This window comes from Scyliorhinus torazame, chromosome 12 (assembly GCF_047496885.1).
Source record: "Scyliorhinus torazame isolate Kashiwa2021f chromosome 12, sScyTor2.1, whole genome shotgun sequence".
Taxonomy (NCBI): domain Eukaryota; kingdom Metazoa; phylum Chordata; class Chondrichthyes; order Carcharhiniformes; family Scyliorhinidae; genus Scyliorhinus; species Scyliorhinus torazame.
Genome location: NC_092718.1, coordinates 196,449,226 through 196,466,916, shown reverse-complemented (window position 1 = coordinate 196,466,916; position 17,691 = coordinate 196,449,226). Strand labels below are relative to the sequence as shown.

Here is a 17,691-nt window from a genome sequence, read left to right as displayed (position 1 = left end):
CAAGAGCAGCATAGGGCGTCGTGAATAGTGTTCTTATAGGGAACAGATCAGTCTGAGGGGGAGCCGTTGAGGAGTCCAGTAGCTGTGGGGAAGAAGCTGTTCCTATGTCTGGATGTGCGGTATCTTATGCCTGATGGAAGGGTTTGGAAGAGGGCAAAGCCTGGGTGTGACACCTCCTGATTATATCATACCCGTTTACATCTATTTGCGTGATTAGTTCATCCGCTTTATTACACAAAACCTTTCGGCTTGTCTTTTTGACATTACTTGTCCCACTCCCACTATTTTTCACTGTGGCCCTGTTTGAATCTGGCCCCTTAGTTTCTCTGTCTATCACTTTTCTTATTCCCCTTTCTGTCTTTTGTTTTTGTCCTTGATTCCCCCTCCTCTGACTTCTTGCACAGATTCCCATCCTTTTTAGTTTAAACCCTCCCCAGCCACTCTAGCAAATGCCTCCCTTAAGACATCCGTCCCGGTCCTGCCCATGTGTAACTCGTCCAGTTTGTACTGGTCCAACCTCCCCAGAAACTAGTCCCAATGCCCCAGGAATCTCACACCTTCCCCCTCACGCCATCTCTGCAGCCATGTATTCATTCGATATATCCTGTTATTTCTACTCTAACTAGCACGTGGCACTGGTAGTAATCCTGAGATCACTACCTTTGAGGTCCAAACTTTCAACTTTCTTCCTAACTCCTGATATTCTGCTTTTAGGACCTCGTCCCTTTTTTACCTATGTTTTTTATGCCAATGTGTACCACGACCACTGGCTGTTCACCCTCCCCCTCCAGAGTGTCCCGTAACCGCTCTGAGATGTCCTTGACCCTAGCACCAGGGAGGCAACATACCATCCTGGAGTCTCGTTTGCAGCCACAGAAATGCCTATCTGCAATTGAATCCTCTATAACTATTGCATTCCCACAATTTTTACTCCTTCCCTTTGCAGCAGAACCATCCATGCTGCAACAAACTTAGCTGTTGCTGCTTTGCTCTGAGGGGTCATCCCCCTCAACAGCATCCAAAGCGGTATATCTGTTTTTGCAGGGGAATGTCCACAGGCGATTCCTGCACTGCTTGCCGAGTGTTCTCGCTCTGCCTGGTGGTCACCCATTCCATGCCTCTCTATGGAGTCTGAACCTGCGATGTGACCACCTCTCTATACGTGCTATCCATGACACTCTCCACCCCATGGCTGCTCCACAGTGTCGCCAGCTGCCACATCAGCTCCGAAACCTGGGCTTCCAGGAGTTGTAGCTGGAAACACTTCCTGCACACATGCTGGGCCTGGCACTGGAAATGTTCCCAGCTTCCCACACGGAGCAAGAGGAGTAAATCACGGCTTTGAGCTCAACCATATCGAGGACTGTAATGCTATGAAAGCAATGCTTCGGTACATCTCCTGAGTGCTCAGCAGGATCTATGGGAAGAAAAATTTATCATTGACTGCTATGTCAATACTGACTGGGCCACATCCCTCCCAAATGCCAAGGCAATGCAGAGTGGAGACTTGACAGGCTTCCAATGAATGCAGGGTCGTGAGTATGTGTACCACTCTGTGAGGACAATGTAAAAATAACTTGCAGCTTTGAGTGCATGCAGTAGTGTAACAGATCATTGCATCCTGATGCCCAAAGGCATATTTGGGCATAGAAAGCTGAGACCTCTGCATTATTCATAAATGAGAGATAGCGTTTAGAGAGATAGTGCTGGCTGGATGTTGCTCCCTCTCGAGACGGTCAAGCACTAACCACTGATGAATATTTTTCCTGTAAGCGCCGCCTTGCTAACCTGCCATCAGACTGACATGAGTTCTTCCACATGTGCAATGGTGGCCGACATTTTGCCGCAAGAATTTCCTCATTCAAGACGGGGAATTTCACAGACCAGCCAAAAGTCCGTTGACTTTTGGCCGGAATTTCTGGTCCCCTGATGAGCGGGACCAGAAAGTCCCAGCTGGCATTTCAGCCACTTGAAGGCCACTGACTTGTTAATGCAATGGTTGTAGTTACTTGCGGCAGTGTGCTAGTGGAGTACTAATCACATTCCACAGCAGCCACATGTTCCCTAGGTTTTCAAGGATGGTACCATCGTTACGGATGAGGGTGACTTATGCTGATTCCATGATCCTTGTGAGAGTGGCAACCGATATGTTGGCCCTGACAACAAAGCTTTTGTTGTGTCCTTTGCATCAAACCCTAAAGAGAACTTCAATCACGAAAACTTGTCCTCATCTTATTCCTCTTGAAATCTTGCAACTATGATTGGCACTAGCATATCTGCTGCACCGTGCCCAAGCATTCTCATTTGGCTGCTCTGTATGCTCGACCTCTTCAGATTCTTCCCACTCAATGTCCTCCCTGTCCATGGAGAAGTCTAGCTCCTCTATGTTTCCCTCTGCAACACATCCCCCCTTTGTAGCACTAGGTTGTGCAGGACGCAGCAAACAGTGATGCTGGACAATCTCCGTGGTGAGGATTGGAGAGCCCTGCCTGACCAGTCCAAACATCAGAAACCAATATTTAAGAGGCAAATGGTCTGCTCTATTGAGGATCTTGTGACTGGTTAGGACTCCATCAGAGGGGCAGGTACCGGAGGTTATTGTCTCTTTGAATGCGGAGAAGGCCTTCGATCGGATGGAGTTGAGGTATTTATTCAAAATTTTGGGTAGGTTTGGGTTTGGCCCAAAGTTCATGGCGTGGGTGCGTCTGCTGTATGTAGCCCAGGTGGCAAGTGTATGTACAAATGAGATGAACTTACAGAGTTTTGGACTGCATAATGGAACAAGACGACAGGGGTGTCCGTTGTCGCCGTTTTTGTTCATACTAGCGATAGAGCCCTTGGTGATGGCCCTCAGGGGATCTGTGGAGTGGCAGGGAATTGTGAGGGGGAGTAGGGAACACTGGGTGCCGTTGTACACGGACGACCTGTTGTTTCTGTCAAACTTAATGAATCTCGCCTGAATGCGCAACATTAGTATAGGATACCAGCTTGTTAATCGTGCATTAAACCCTCGAGTCCATGCTCTCCATGTTTTGAGGAGAAAATTTATAAGGTGCCCCTTCAATCGGCTGAAAATTGCTGTGCTGAACTCCCACATGCCCAGACACTCCTCCCCAATTGTCTTTTGTCTAGCCTGTTTGTAAAATGGCGTCGCGCTTAGGTTAATGTGAAAATGGTGATGCTGACTTTTGCCTGTTAGACCAGCTTCCAACTTTACCTTAAACCCACCATGATCCTCCCACCCTCCTCCATAGTCACCACATCCTAACTCCCATTCTCGCTTTCACTATCCAACCTCCCTTGACCCAATCATATTCCTGTCTCCCCCAAACCCTTTAGTTTTGATATCCCTATGCCATTTGTCGACCTGACACCTCCTCCTCTTGAGGCCACATGCATCCTTACTTTTCGGACCCCCCCTCCCCACCCCCAAATATGGGACCATCCGATACAACCTCATGACTTTTCAGCTACCAACCTGTAGGATCCAGATGCCTCCCCTGAACATTCATGTGCCTTTTACCTCACGACACCATGACTCCAACTCCAGGACCATATGTCGAGGTGAGTGACCACATCCTGCAAACCATATTGTGCTCAGCTGTCACTGCCCAGAGAGGCCTTCCTCTTCCCAGACCAAGACCAAGACATGCATACAGTGCAGAGCCACCTAATACGGTCAATCCAGTCCTAGGTAGGTCTCTTCAATATGCCCCCGACAGAGTGCGAGGCCTCAGCCCAGGGTGGTCTCTTCAATATGCTCCCAACATCATAGCCTCAGCCGTAGGACACTCTCTTCAATATTCTCCCGACAGTATGGCCTCGGCTACAGGACAGAGTCAAACTCTTCCTTGGACAGTCTTATAACTCTTGCCCCAGGGATATCTTTCACTACTCCACTTTATTCTTTGACCATTCCCTAGCCCTGCCTACATCACCCCCTTCCCTCTTCTGTGTCCTCCTCCTCCTGCTTCTTCTCCCCCACTCCCTTCTTGTGCTCCACACCTGTCTCCCCAGCTGCCAGTCCTGCCTCCACCTCATCCTTCCCCACAGTCTTGGCACAGGTTGTGCTATGGGCACCAGATTTCTCACAGCAATGTTTTAAAGCAAGGCAAAGGTAATGTCTCCTGACCTCCATGTCATCGATGACTGAAGCCCACCCAGTGTGCGCAACTTCAATAAAGTTGTAAAACAGACCACAGGGTATTTAATTTGGATGGGGGAATGTAAATCTGACAAGTCGACCCTGTGATGAACATTCATTAGATGCCAACAAATGCAGATTTAGTTCCCAGCATCGCTCAGTGGGGAAACTCAACCATTTTTAATCCACCATCAAAGTCGGGGGAACAAAATTCCACCTCAAAATTACACAATTGACAGTGTTCCCGAGATACTAGTGCCGAACATCACCCATGCTCATGCTGTGTTCCTACAATTCCTTCACCTTTTCTACCCTCCCACTATGTCTAGTTGTGTCCCCAGGATGCACATCTGATGTGCTGTCTTCCACGCCCTGATTCCTGATCTGGGGGGACGAGACCTAGTGAGCCCCAGCCTACTTTGAGATGGCACAGCTGTTTTAGTGCTAGGCTATTCTGTCTGCTGTGCCTGGAATGGGGGAGTCGATTGGCTGGGCACTCCCAAGGTCTCCTGCATAGAAGGCCCCAGGCTGTGCGCCAGCAGACCCTCCTCTCTCCAGGTGCTTGTTGGCCCGTGGGTCACTCCATGAGATTGAGGGGAAGCTGGACTGAGATCCTGAAGCTCCGTTATCCTCTGGTGCAAGCACTCTTGGTGCCCACCAATGCCTGTACCATGCAGTTGAAGCCCTCAGCCATGGTTCTCAGGGAGTGTGCATGCTTCCGACATCACCTGCCATGGATCTGACCTCAAGCTCCAGGCTTTCCACTGAGGTCGCCACACTTGCGGCGTTGGCCAGGGTGCCTTGCATTGCTGGCACAATCTCCTGAGAGGGAAAGCTTTGGGACTCCTCCAGTCGGGCTTGCTATCCCAGGAGTGTCGTGGACATCCCTTCTTGGTATTCCCAGCTCTGCATTTGCATCTCAAGTAACTGAGGTATGGCACCTGGCTGGGGCACTGCTGGGTCCTGGGATCCAGATGACCTCCAACTGTTCAATCCCTGGGATGTTCCTGCTTCCGCCGGAAGTGCAACAGCAGGGTGGTGTTCACCAGATAGTGGCCCAGAAGCCTGTCTTTTATGAATGCCCAGCTAACTGTGTGTCTCTCCGCTGGTGGATAAGTGCGGGTGACAGCCATGATGGATCTTCTGTGTCCCCCCCGACATCTTCTCAGAGGTCCTGTTGAGGGGTGGCGGTGGAACCCTGCTGGTCGACAGGCCAAGCTGCTCGGGTGATTTTCCTGCAACTGAAGGGACATGGTTGAACCTTTGGTGGTTCAAGTGTAAGTGTGTAAAGTCTCCATAGTCCCAGATGGCAATAGGCAGCTTTCCCCTTTTGAGGGGGAGAGCTGACTGGTGGTGATTTAAAGCAGTGTTCTTCAAACCTTTTTTCCGGGGGCCCATTTTTACCAACCGGCCAACCTTCAGGACCCAACCCGGACGACCTTCGCGACCCACGCCGGACGACCTTCGCGACCCACGCCGGCTGACCTTCGCGACCCACGCCGGCCGACCTGCGCGACCCACCATTTTCTCTTACCTTGTTTGCTGCTGACAAAAATGGAGGAAATGGTTTTGGGTCCCTTTGGCCCTCGTACACACTCCTCCAATGGAACCTGTTGGATGAAGGTGAAGCCTTCCGGTGTCAGAAAGTATGGAGTCTCCATCTGTCCATAGTTCTGAATTTTTTCCTGTAAAATTTTATCAAATAAACCCCCCCCCCCCCGAACTTGTAAAAAAAAAATGTTTTTTTAAATGAGTAAAATAAATGAAAAAAATGAATAAAACACCCCGAACTTGTAAAAAAAATAAAATGAATAAAATAAATGTAAAAAAATAAAATTAAATGAATAAAATAAATGAATAAAAACCACTACAGAACTTGTAAAACAAAAAGCTGCAACTGTTTAAAAATATAGTGGCCGCACTGCGCCTGCGCGCCGACCATCGTGCGCCAATGCGCAATGCGGGCAAATTTTTTCTTAACGTGATCGCGGCTGCTTGCAGCCGGCATTATGAAAAGCCGGCTGCTGCACGGGGATTTGCGCGATCCGGAGCACCGTGGACAATGGCTCCGTGACCCTCCCGACACCCGCCCGCGACCCACCCACGGGTTGCACCCCCGACTTTGAAGAACACTGATTTAATCTGAGGATCCCCACACATCAGGTGAGGGGCAAAGTTGAGAAGTTGGGTCCTTCATGAATAAAGTTTTTGGTTATGCATATGATGGTACAAGTGCATTGTTTAACATAGAAAATAGGAGCAGGAGGAGGCCATTCGGCCCTTCGAGCCTGCAATGACATTCATTATGATCATGGCTGATCATTCAACTCGATAGTTTGATCCCGCCTTCCCCCCATATCATTTGATTATCTTATTTTGTTCTTTTCCAGTTGTCTGCCCTCTTTACCTTACCGAAGTGGCTATTCTTATAAATTATAATGAATTATTATTTTGCAGCCAACACAACCAATGCAGGCGCATCTAGCCTGAGAACATGACTTGTGAGTTGTATAAGATTTGCTTTGCCCCGATCCCATTAGGTATCAACCATTTCTTTGTCAATGAAGAACAATGCCACTGATTTTCTACAAGTAGTGGGAGAAATGATGCATGCACCAGTAGACACAGTATCAGCTGCACTTCTACAATTCATGTTCTGTCATCAGGCGAGTGGAATTATTGCAAAGAACAACAGCAGCCTCTGCAGGTGAAACAAAAGTAGTAAAACAAACACAGGTTACTCAATGAGTTCTGTCAGATTCAACTTGAATTTTTTTTTTAATGTATTTTATTCCAAACGTACAAAAACATAAATAATCCGGGGGACATTCTCCCCAACTCACAGCCTGCACAGGTTTTCTCCTTTTTCACCCCCTCTCCCCCTTCCCACCCCCCTACCCCTGCGACAAACAATTTCCCAAACATGGTTGTGAATAATCCCCGAACATGTCTCAAAGCCCCCCCCCCCGCCGCTGATCCCCTCAATTCAAACTTAATCTTCTTCAAACGGAGTAAGTCGTACAGGTCCCCCAGCCAGGCCGTCACCCCTGGCGGCGTTATCGATCGCCATCCCAGCAATATTCTTCACCAGGCAACCAGAGGGGCGAAGGCCACAACATCGGCTCTCCTCCCTTCCAACAGCTCTGCCATTTCCGATACCCCAAAAATCGCCACCGTAGGGTCAGGCCCGACCTCCACCTCCACAATCTTTGCTAACGTCCCGAACACTCCCGCCCAGTAACTCTCTAACCTCTCACACCCCCAAAACATATGCGTGTGGTTTGCTAGTCCTTGCCCTCACTTCTCATAGTCGTCTGACACCCCCTGGAAGAATCCACTCATCCTCGCCCGAGTCATGTGCACCCTGTGTACTACCTTAAATTGTATCAAACTCATCCTGGCACATGTGGAGGTCGAATTCACCCTGCACGGTGCCTCACTCCACGCTCCCCAACCTATCTCCCCCCCCCCACTGCCCAATAGGCCATACTTCGGCAGCCTGGGAAACCCTTTCCACACTTTCCGTGTAATGTCCCTCACGTGTATATACCTAAATTCACTTCCCTTCGGGAGCTCTACCCTCTCCCGCGCTCTTCCAGACTTGCGAACCTTTCCTCCAAATATAAATCCCTCACCAGCCCCACCTCTCTCCACTTCCTGTACTGCCTTCCGTCTCCCCCAACTTGAACCCGTGGTTCTCACATAATGGTGTTAACACCGACATCCCCTCCATCCTAAAATGTCTCCTCAGCTGGTTCCACACCTTTATTGGGGACTGTACAACCGAGCTCTCAGTATGGGTGGGGTTCTCTTAAACCTCTACAGTCCACCATATCCATTCCATGAACTCTTCCAGCTGTTTCGCCATCTTCAGCCTTCCCATTGACCTGGGGCTAGACCTGTCCACCCTTGGCTCCAGCTCCCAATTAAAGTCCGCTCCCATAATTAATTGATGTGTGGTCAAGTCCGGAATTGCTCCCAGCAGCCCCCTCACAAACCCCACGTCGTCCCAATTCGGTGCATATACATTCACTGGCATCACCGGCATCTCCTCCAACGACCCACTCACTATCATGTACCTCCACCCAGGTCCCGCACTTCCTTGGCACTTACAAACCCCATCTTTTTAATCAACAGAATGGCCATCCCCTGCAACTTTGAGTAAAATCCCGAGTGAAACACCTGACCCATCCCTTCCTCAACCTAACCTGATCCCTCACCCGAAGGTGGGCCTACTGCAAAATGACCACCCCCCGCCTTCAGGCTTCTCAAGTGTGCGAGACCCGGGATCACTTCACTGGCCCGTTCAGCCCCCGCACGTTCCATGTTATGAGCTTTACTGGAGGTTTGCGTCTCCATTCCACTCTGCTGTCCGCCATCCTCCCCTACCGATTCTGTCCCCTTTCATTTCACCCTAATCCAGGCCCATCCAAGATAGCCCCCTTCTCCGTCCATGACCACGCTTCTCTTCCAAAACTGCCCTGTCGCATCCCCCTTCCCCCCCCTCTACCCCTCACCACCCCCCTCTCCCCACCCCCTCGGTCAACCCTCACGACCCTCTCCCTCACCTCACTCCCTTTCACCAGCAATACCTGCCAGTGTGGCAGCTCCTTCCCAAAGGCTCCTCCTACCTATCCCACTACCCCTCCCCCACCCTTTCCTCCTTGATCTGTGTAGATGGCTACTTGTGGACCTCCCCCTCCCAAGCAAAGACACGTCCAAAACCACAGGTCACGTACTCCAAACAATAACCACCACAGGCAGCTGGGGTTGTGGGGGGGGGGGGGGGGGCTGCAGTTGCCCCCTTACAAACCTATTACTCCTTAACAAATAATCTCCACAATGAAATCCCCCCCCACCCGAGAAGACAGGAAACCTCCCCTACCCTCCGGCCCCCACACTACCCGCATCCTCCGAACTCAGTCGTGCCAACTCCTCCGTCTCCCATCAAAGATGAGTTCTCTCCCAGTTTATGCTCTTTAATAAAGTCATTGGCCTCCTCTGGGCTTTCAAAAATAGTATTCTTGGCCTTCAGAAGTCACCCAGAGTTTCACCAGGTACAGCACCCTGAACCTGATCTGCCGTTGACTCTGTTAAACCCAGTACGGCTTTTCACTAGCTCTGCTCCAATGGCCTGATATATTCGGACCTTGTTCCCTTCCCAGTCACAGTTCTGTTTCTCCCTGGCGCAGGATCTTCTCTTTCTCCACAAACCCGTGGAGCCTCACAATCACCGTCCGCGGTGGCTCCCCCGCTCTCGGCTTCTGCCTTAGGGACCTGTGCGCTCTATCCACCTCTGGGACCATGTCCAGCACCCACTCCACCATCAGCCTCGCCAGCATCCTCGAGATGTTTCTCGTAGCACTCGTGCTTTCCGCACCTTCAGGCAGGCCAATGATGTGTGGGTTCTGCCTTCTAGATCTATTCTCCTGCTCCTCTACCTTTGCTCTTAACGACTTGCAAAGGTTTCCCAGGAGTCCCACCTCCACCTCCAATACCACCACCTGATCACTGTGGTCAGACATCACCCTCTCCACCTCCCGGATCTGCGCCCCCTGTGCCTCCAAGCACTTCTCGACTCTCCATCGAGCCTTTCAGGATTGCAACCACTCCTTCGATGTCCTTCGATCAGTCTTCCTGCATCTCCTTTCTTTGTTGGCAGACCTCCTCTTTGCTATACGGCACCTTTCCAATTCTTTGGCCAAGTCATGCCACTCCCAGGGGGAACTTCTCCACACTTTCAGCTACACTTTTGCGTCAAAATTCTCCCGTTATCGGATAAAAAGAGCTCAAACCAATGCCTTCGAGCCGGAGCTGCCATGTGTGTGACCACTCACTCCATTGCCGGCACCGGAAGTGATCAGCTTGAATTGTCAACAGTGTGTGCCTCTCTACAGATGCTGCCAGACCAGACGATTATTACCTGTTTTAATCACAGGTGACCAGTTTGGTAGCACACCCCAACAATTGTGATTCACGTTAAAGTAACACTGTTCAAGCACTGAATGTTGTTTGTTTTCAAATACCAAACTCTGTGGGCAGCCTAGTATCATAGAATTTACAGTGCACAAGGAGGCCATTTGACCCATCGAGTCTGCACCGGTACTTGGAAAGGGCACTGGATAAAAGCAAATTACTGTGGATGCTGGAATCTGAAACCAATAGAGGAAATGCTGGAAAATCTCAGCAGGTCTGGCAGCATCTATAGGGAGAGAAAGGAGCTAACATTTCAAGTCCAGATGCTCCTTTGTCAAAGCCCATTTGGGCACCATATTTCAGTGGCACCCATGCACACATTGGCGCTTTGTCATCCAGGACTTCTGCTGAGTGATGGCCCCGAGAAGAGATGGGCTCTGTGCCCCTAGTTTCAGCGGCAAGACACTGATGGCACTCCTCCAGGCAGTCGGGGGCCAGCAGGAAAACCTTTACCCGCATGATGGGAGCTGAAGGTCCGTCAACCTCGCCACCAAGGCTTGGAAGAAGATCGCCAGTGCGATTAGCACCTACGTTCCTCAGAAGAGGATGAAGAGGATGAATAATCTCATCCGCTCCACCAATGTAAGTCGACATTCTCCTCACTCTTAACTCATACTCTCATATGGCCCTCAAAGCACTTGCAGGGTTACAGTGCACAGGGATCTCACACACTACCAGCACAAGGGACATCATCAATGATTCTCCCAAACATACTTTTACATCTTCATCTCTTGTCACATTCTGCACAAGTTGCGTCTTCAGCCCTTACAAAGGCACATTCAGCACAGTAGCAGAGAGGGCATGCTTATCATCTGCTTGGGCAACTGTCCTGCTAACAGAGTGTCCATCTGTCTTTATGCAGGACAAGACCTGCCACAACTGGGAGAGATCCCAGACCAGAAGCAGGGTACCAGAACGCAGACCATTTATCCTTCAGGGAGCAGATGACAGAGCTGGCTGGTGAGGAAAGTGACCGTACCTGCGCTGAAGGCATGATTGGCGACTCCCAACAAGCCAGTGAGGCCCCACCCACTTGTCTTCGTCCACCTGCCGAAACTGTGAGTGGCTCTTTAATGTAGGTGACCATCCAGACAATCAGGGGTTCTCTCTTTTCTCGATTACAGCAAGAAAAGGGGTAGAGACACCGCCAGCCAGCCAATCGGACCCAGTCCCCCGGCCACCTTGGACAAGGATCCTGAGAACTCATTAGATGTAGAGCCATCGCTGCATTCACCACTGCAGAGGGGGTGGCTTCTATGGGAATTCCCATTGACGGCAGCAGGAGCCAAGAACGACGCACGGCCTCCCGCAGCCGAGAAACACATAGGCCGAAGAAACCTGTCCAAAATGCCAGCATTTTCTGGGCCGCAAATGCCAAGGCAATACTGGGCAGGAGCCTGGTGAGCTCCATGCAAAGGCTGGGCTCTGAGTCCTTGTCAATGATCAGACAATGGTGCTGCTGAAGCTCTCTCTGTGCACACAAACCTATCTCGCGAGCTCGCTCCATGCCTGAGAGTGACAGGTCACTGAACCCTAATGAACAATCTCATGCTCGGGACTCCATATGTGGATGAGAGCATAAGGGAAGACCTGTGGAGATTCAGATCAGTCCTCAGATGTTCAAGCGAGAACCAGTGGATGATGATTATCCTCCTTGAGGCACCTTACGCTCCAGGCATGCTGCCATTAGTGCACTGAAGTTTGCAGATACAGATAATAGATGGTGAAAAAGCCAGTCTTCCGCACTTCACTGTCATCGATGCGGCTACTTATACCCCAAATGTTTTAAAACAAAATTCAGGGGAAGCAGAGGAAAGAAACAAATGGGATATGGTGTGAGTTAGGATATGGGCAGCAGATTTTGGGATGAGCTAGTATTTATGGAGTGTAAGATGTGCGGCTGCCAGAAGATCCAGATGTGCCCGTGAGATCATTACAGCCACATTGTTCCAGGATTTATCCTTTGGCAGAACATTGCGAACATGTTGATAAATGATTAGTACAGTATCATTGCTGTGCCTTGTTGGAGTGTGCTATCATCTTCTGACCATTATCCCATTAATGTTTGCAGTGCTGCTTCTGACCCTTGAAAGCTGCCATAGGCAGTGAAGTGTTGGTGGGATGCTTGAAAAGACAGCACTATGTCTAATTTCTTCACAGTGTACGCTGGTGGAATTCCTATCCCATTACACAATGGCCACGTGCTCCAGAGGCTGCCTAGACTTCCCACAATGAGACCTTCATCACAGAAGATTGTGACTAGTCATTCTGAGATTAATATCCTTCATTGAGATGTTGCGGCTAGCATAGAAGGTGTTACTGTTGAAACTGCACAGGTGGCACAGGTGAAATGTCTTGCATAAGTGTTCATCATCATCCTGGAACATTGTGGCTATAATGATCTCACGGGCACACCTGGACCTTCTGGAAGCCGCACATCTTACACTCCATAAATAACTAGCTCATCCCAAAATCTGCTGCCCATATCCTAACACACACCAAATCCCATTCACCCGTTATCCCTGATTTCTATCTGCTGTAGTATTTAGCCAGCAAGGACAGGCTTAAGTTTGAATCTGACCCTATTCAGTCAGTCCACATTGGCTCCATAGGATTGTAAAGAATATACACAGGTGAGTTCTGAGATAGGAGCTGACCCCTAGGGAGTTGTAACCAAACATAGACCTGAGAAGAATGGGGAAATTAAAAAAGAAAATCTTCATGGAAACGTTACTATTTATCCTTTGGCAGAGCATTGCGAACATGTTGATGAATGATTAGTACAGTATCATTGCTGTGCCTTGTTGAGTGTGGTATCATCTTCTGACCATAATTATGTTAGGGAGATATTAGAAATTTGGGTTCAGAAATGGGGTTCAAAAATGAAGTAGACAATTTAAGGATTTAAACAAATTGAAGGAAAATGTGGCTAGCCTGAAATCAAAGGGATACACCCATACCTGGCTGAGTCACATGCTCTCATTCAGACTTAAACTCATTAGGGAATGCATAATGTAATTCACCAAAGACCCATTGTCTTTTGGGACATTTCTGCATAACGAGCCATTATCCCATTAACAGAGTCTGATGACCTAATGGACTATTAATGGAAAGTAGTTGCATATGAATGGCATAGCTCTGGCCATTCCTCTGGGAATGGGCTATCAGCCAAATAACAAGAATAGATTCAAGTTTGACCATCTTGGGGAGAAGCTTTGTTTGAAGGGTTGGGCAGAGCTTCGAGAGAGAGAAATAATTTTGGGAGCAAAGGCAGAAGCAGATGGGCAGCCAAGAAGACAAGTCAGGAAACATGGAAGGGGAAGGCTGTGGCGAGCAGCCAGTCAGGTCATGAAGTCTGCTAGCTTAATGGTGTAAGCAGTCAGAGAGAGAGAAAGCTTTGAAAAATAATTCTGAAAGACATGTCCTTACCGTAAAAAAGATTGCTTCCTAAATGAAAGTGCTGCCTTTGCCTGGATGTGTAAGTGGAATGAGAGCTGTATTTCATTTTAAAGCCAACTCTTGTTCAGTGGGGGCTAGTGTATTAAAGTTAAGAAACTGTTAACATTAGAAACTGTGAAGTTTGAACGTTTAAATATTGGGGTTTTTTCTTTTGCTTTAATAAAGTTTGTTTATAAAATACCAAAGCCCAATTTCTTATATTATCAGTCCTGGAATGAATCTGTCTCTCCTGCACAGTCTTAAAGCTTAAAAACCTTACGCGCCTGGTTTAGTATCTGAACCCTGGTTGAGGGCTGACCCAGCATCTGTAACACCATGCAAAGGCACTGCATTGTTTGATAAAACACCAAACAATTCTAATCCATGAAACTCAATTATCATCCTCAAGGATAATACTCTGAATTTTGTACTTTGTATTTTATATTCTTCACTGATATAAATTGTTGTAACATTCATACAGTTTCATTAACTTCATACCTTGCATTGAATGAAACAACACAAATTTTGTTTGTTTCCTCTGCTTACCCTGAATTTTGTTTTGAAACATTTAGGTTATAAAAAGTCACATCGATGACAGCAAAGTGCAGAAGACTGGCTTTTTCACCATCTATTATCTGTATCACTGAGCATTCTGCTGCTTCTCCTTGATACAACTTAACAAAACTACAATGCTTCTAAAAACCTCCCTGTGTTTACTACTTGGTCTCTATGTGGGAGTGATACATCAATGCTTCACAGTCCGGAATGAAATATTTTCAAATTCCAATTTTGCATTTAATTTTCAAGGAAATGTTCTCTTATAATGAAACTTGAAAGCATTTACAAACTGCCATGCTACATGTGTGTGTTTGTATATAATGGATATTAATAGGTGTATAAGATAATTAATTATAACCGCAAAACTATCAAATGATTATAAAAACTCAATGGCTCACTAATGTCCATGGGGGAAGGAAAGCTGCTGACCTTACTTAGGTCTAGCCTATGTGTAACTTCAATTCCACACCAAAGTTGATGCTTAATTGCCCTCTAAAATGGCCAAGGAAACCATTCAGTTGTGTCAAGCTGCTATATTGCAGCTATCAGAGCAACTGGAGATGATTAATAAATTAAAAACAGAAAATTCTGGAAATACTTAAAGGGTTAGACAGTTTCTATGAAGAGTGAAGCAGAGTTAACATTTCTTCAATCAGGCACAGGGAGTCCAAAGTAAGTAGAATTAAACAACATTAATTTTACAGCAGTTATGTACATGAGCACCGGTAAAACCTCACCAGGTACTCTCTCTCTCCTCTTGGTTGGTTCCAGATTGGCCGAACTTTTATACAAGTATGGGTAAGATACCCCACCCCCAATGGGGGAGCTCGTACTCCTCAAGTAGCACGGGGAAAACAATCGTCCCCACATCGTATGTCCCATACTGGTTATTACAATTTCAGGTTGATGATCTTTCATGAAAGGGCATAGTGGAATCAGGAGAGGCTGAGGTTACTTACCTGCCCACTCTGCTGTGGAATAGTCCAGTGGTGCCTGAAAATGCAAGAAAATTAAGGGGCCAGACTGTGCACATTCGGCCTTTCTTTCAAAGCTGACAGCCTGTTCAGATATTTTGGGGGAAATAGAATTTTTAACATTGTCAAGAGAAAGAAAAGACCATTCACACCTCCAGAGAATTATCTCCTGCATAAAGAGGTGCACTGTGCCTGGCCACAAGGATGGTTGAAGATATTTGAGCTTTTGTTGGTTCATCCAGTTTTCAGTGAGTTGCATTTAATATTGATCCTCACTGCCCGCACGTGTCTGTTTATCTTTTATTCATTTACCACTTTTTTTTAACAATATCACATGAAACCCTTTAAACCATTGCAGAGCTTTTGAGTTATAAATAGAGATAAAGACCAAAACAAATGTCAGATACGTCTGTAGTTTGTGTTAAATACAATTGCGTAATTATTTAAAGCTATATAATCTTACAACAGATATTTTGTGTAAAATAATAACGTATTCTTGGAACAATTCAAACATCTATTAATTTTCCTGTTTTCTAGGCATCGACAATTGTGGAGTGTGGATGTCGGGCAGTTTAACCATCTTTTATATGTATCACTGGGCATTCATCAGCTACTCCATGATACTGCTTAAAGCGAAGTTAAAAAGCTTCTACAGACCTCCATCTGTTTGCCACTTGGCCTCAACATGAGAGAGATGCGTCAATGCTTCACAGTCCAGTGGGGAGTATTTTCAAACTCCAATTTTGCATTTTAATTTCATGGAAATGTTTCCGTATTGCATAAGTAAAACTTGTAAGCACTCACTAAGTACAATGCCGTGTGTGTGTGTGTGTTTTTAAAAACGAATATTGATAGGAGTCAATGATCTGATCAGTGTAGGTGGAATCGAAGTAATAGAATTACAAAGAATGTTTACAAAAAATTTAATAGGACCCACAGTACAATAATTGGTCATTCATCCCAATTAGCCTTTGCCAGTTTATATTCCACATGAGTCTTCTCTCACTACAATTACCTTTTTCAACTGCCCCCTGAATCCTTCCACTCTTTTCTTCCCCACATATCCATCTTAAATGCATCAACATTATCTGTTACATTTATTTTATGTGGCAACAAGTTCCGCATTCTCATCATTCTGTGTAATCCTGTGAAAATATAAACTGACTTTAAGACCATTCAGAGCGCAGTTCACGATTCTCCTGAATGGACGCAGATATCCTGGTGAAACCCGTTTTTAAAAAATAAATTTAGAGTATCCAATTCTTTTTTTCCAATTAAGGGGCAATTTAGCGTGGCCAATCCACCTACCCTGCACATCTTTTGGGTTGCAGGGGTGAGAGCCATGCAGACATGGGTAGAATGTGCAAACTCCACACGGAGAGCGACCCAGGGCTGGAATCAAATGTGGGACCTCGGCGCCGTGAGGCAGTAGTGCTAACCATTGCGCCACTGTGCCGCCCTGAAACCCGTTTAATACACATGCCAAATATTTAACAATTGGAGCAAGACATATTCTGTTGCATCCTTTGCAACAAAGCACCATACCAAAGTGTGCCATTCAGACCACTTCTAGCAATGCGAAGATTATTGACATTTGTTTCAACAACATATCTCCATCCATTAATTAGGCAAGAGGCCTGATATACCTTTCCATTGGTGTCTCTGTCCAAGTACTGGAGAGGAACTTCAACAAATGCCAGTAACTATCACAGAGGCCTGCTTCCCTGCCCTGGCTCTGACCAGAATGAGGAGAAAGCCGAAGTTAATTTTCTGAGACAAAGATCTTGTCTGATAGAATGGTATTAATTCTTAATGGATAGGTATGACCTGTGTACCATTATTTTAAAAACTTACTGTTTTTATATCAATGAAGATTTATAAATGCTGGCTCCTTTAACAAAATCAGAATTCCTATTGCACCAGTAGTGGTAATGTGGTTAGCACTGCTGCATCACAACAGCAGAGACTCAGGTTTAGTTCCAGCCTTGGGTGACTGTCTGTGTGGAGTTTGCACGTTCTCCCCGTGTCTGCGTGGGATTCCTCCAGGTGCTCCGGTTTCCTCCCACAGTCCAAAGATGTGCAGGTTAGGTGGAGTTATAGGGATAGGGTGGAGACGTGGGCTTAGGCAGGGTGCTCTTTTGGAGGGCCGGTGCAAACTCGATGGGCCAAATGGTTTTCTTCTGCACTATAGGAATTCTATGATGCTATGATAATGGGATGGGTTATAGTGTTGCTCTATTAATAATGTTGGTGAACCACAAGCCTTCCCTTATATCGATCAAATGACCACACAACCAGTTAGTTAGTTCAAAAGATGGTTTATTTACATACACAAGGGTTATGTCGACATGCAAACACAATATCTACTACAAGTTAAACTACACCTATCAGCTACAATAACCTATAATTAACTTCAGGGCGACCGGCACTGTGCAAATGGATAAGGCCTTTATCTGGATTTCACTTGGCTGGTTCGAAGAAAGTGGCTCTGTCTCCGCTAGGCTCACCGTCAGGTAGCGATAGTTGGTCTTGAACTTGGCTGCCTGTTCCTGCTGCAATTGGGTTGGCACAGGCCGGATCCAAAAGAGACAGAACACATGG

General features: G+C 47.1%; 1 protein-coding gene across 1 annotated transcript in view; it reads left to right on the top strand.

The window, feature by feature from the left end:
- LOC140387119 (EF-hand calcium-binding domain-containing protein 5-like) overlaps nucleotides 1-15,903 on the top strand; it is a 254,349-nt gene extending 238,446 nt beyond the window's left edge. Inside the window, exon 20 of the mRNA XM_072470130.1 lies at nucleotides 15,628-15,903. Coding sequence (XP_072326231.1) covers nucleotides 15,628-15,779 — 152 coding nt within the window. The 3' untranslated portion in view covers nucleotides 15,780-15,903. The remainder of the gene's footprint in view (nucleotides 1-15,627) is intronic.
- The last annotated feature ends 1,788 nt before the right edge of the window (nucleotides 15,904-17,691 follow it).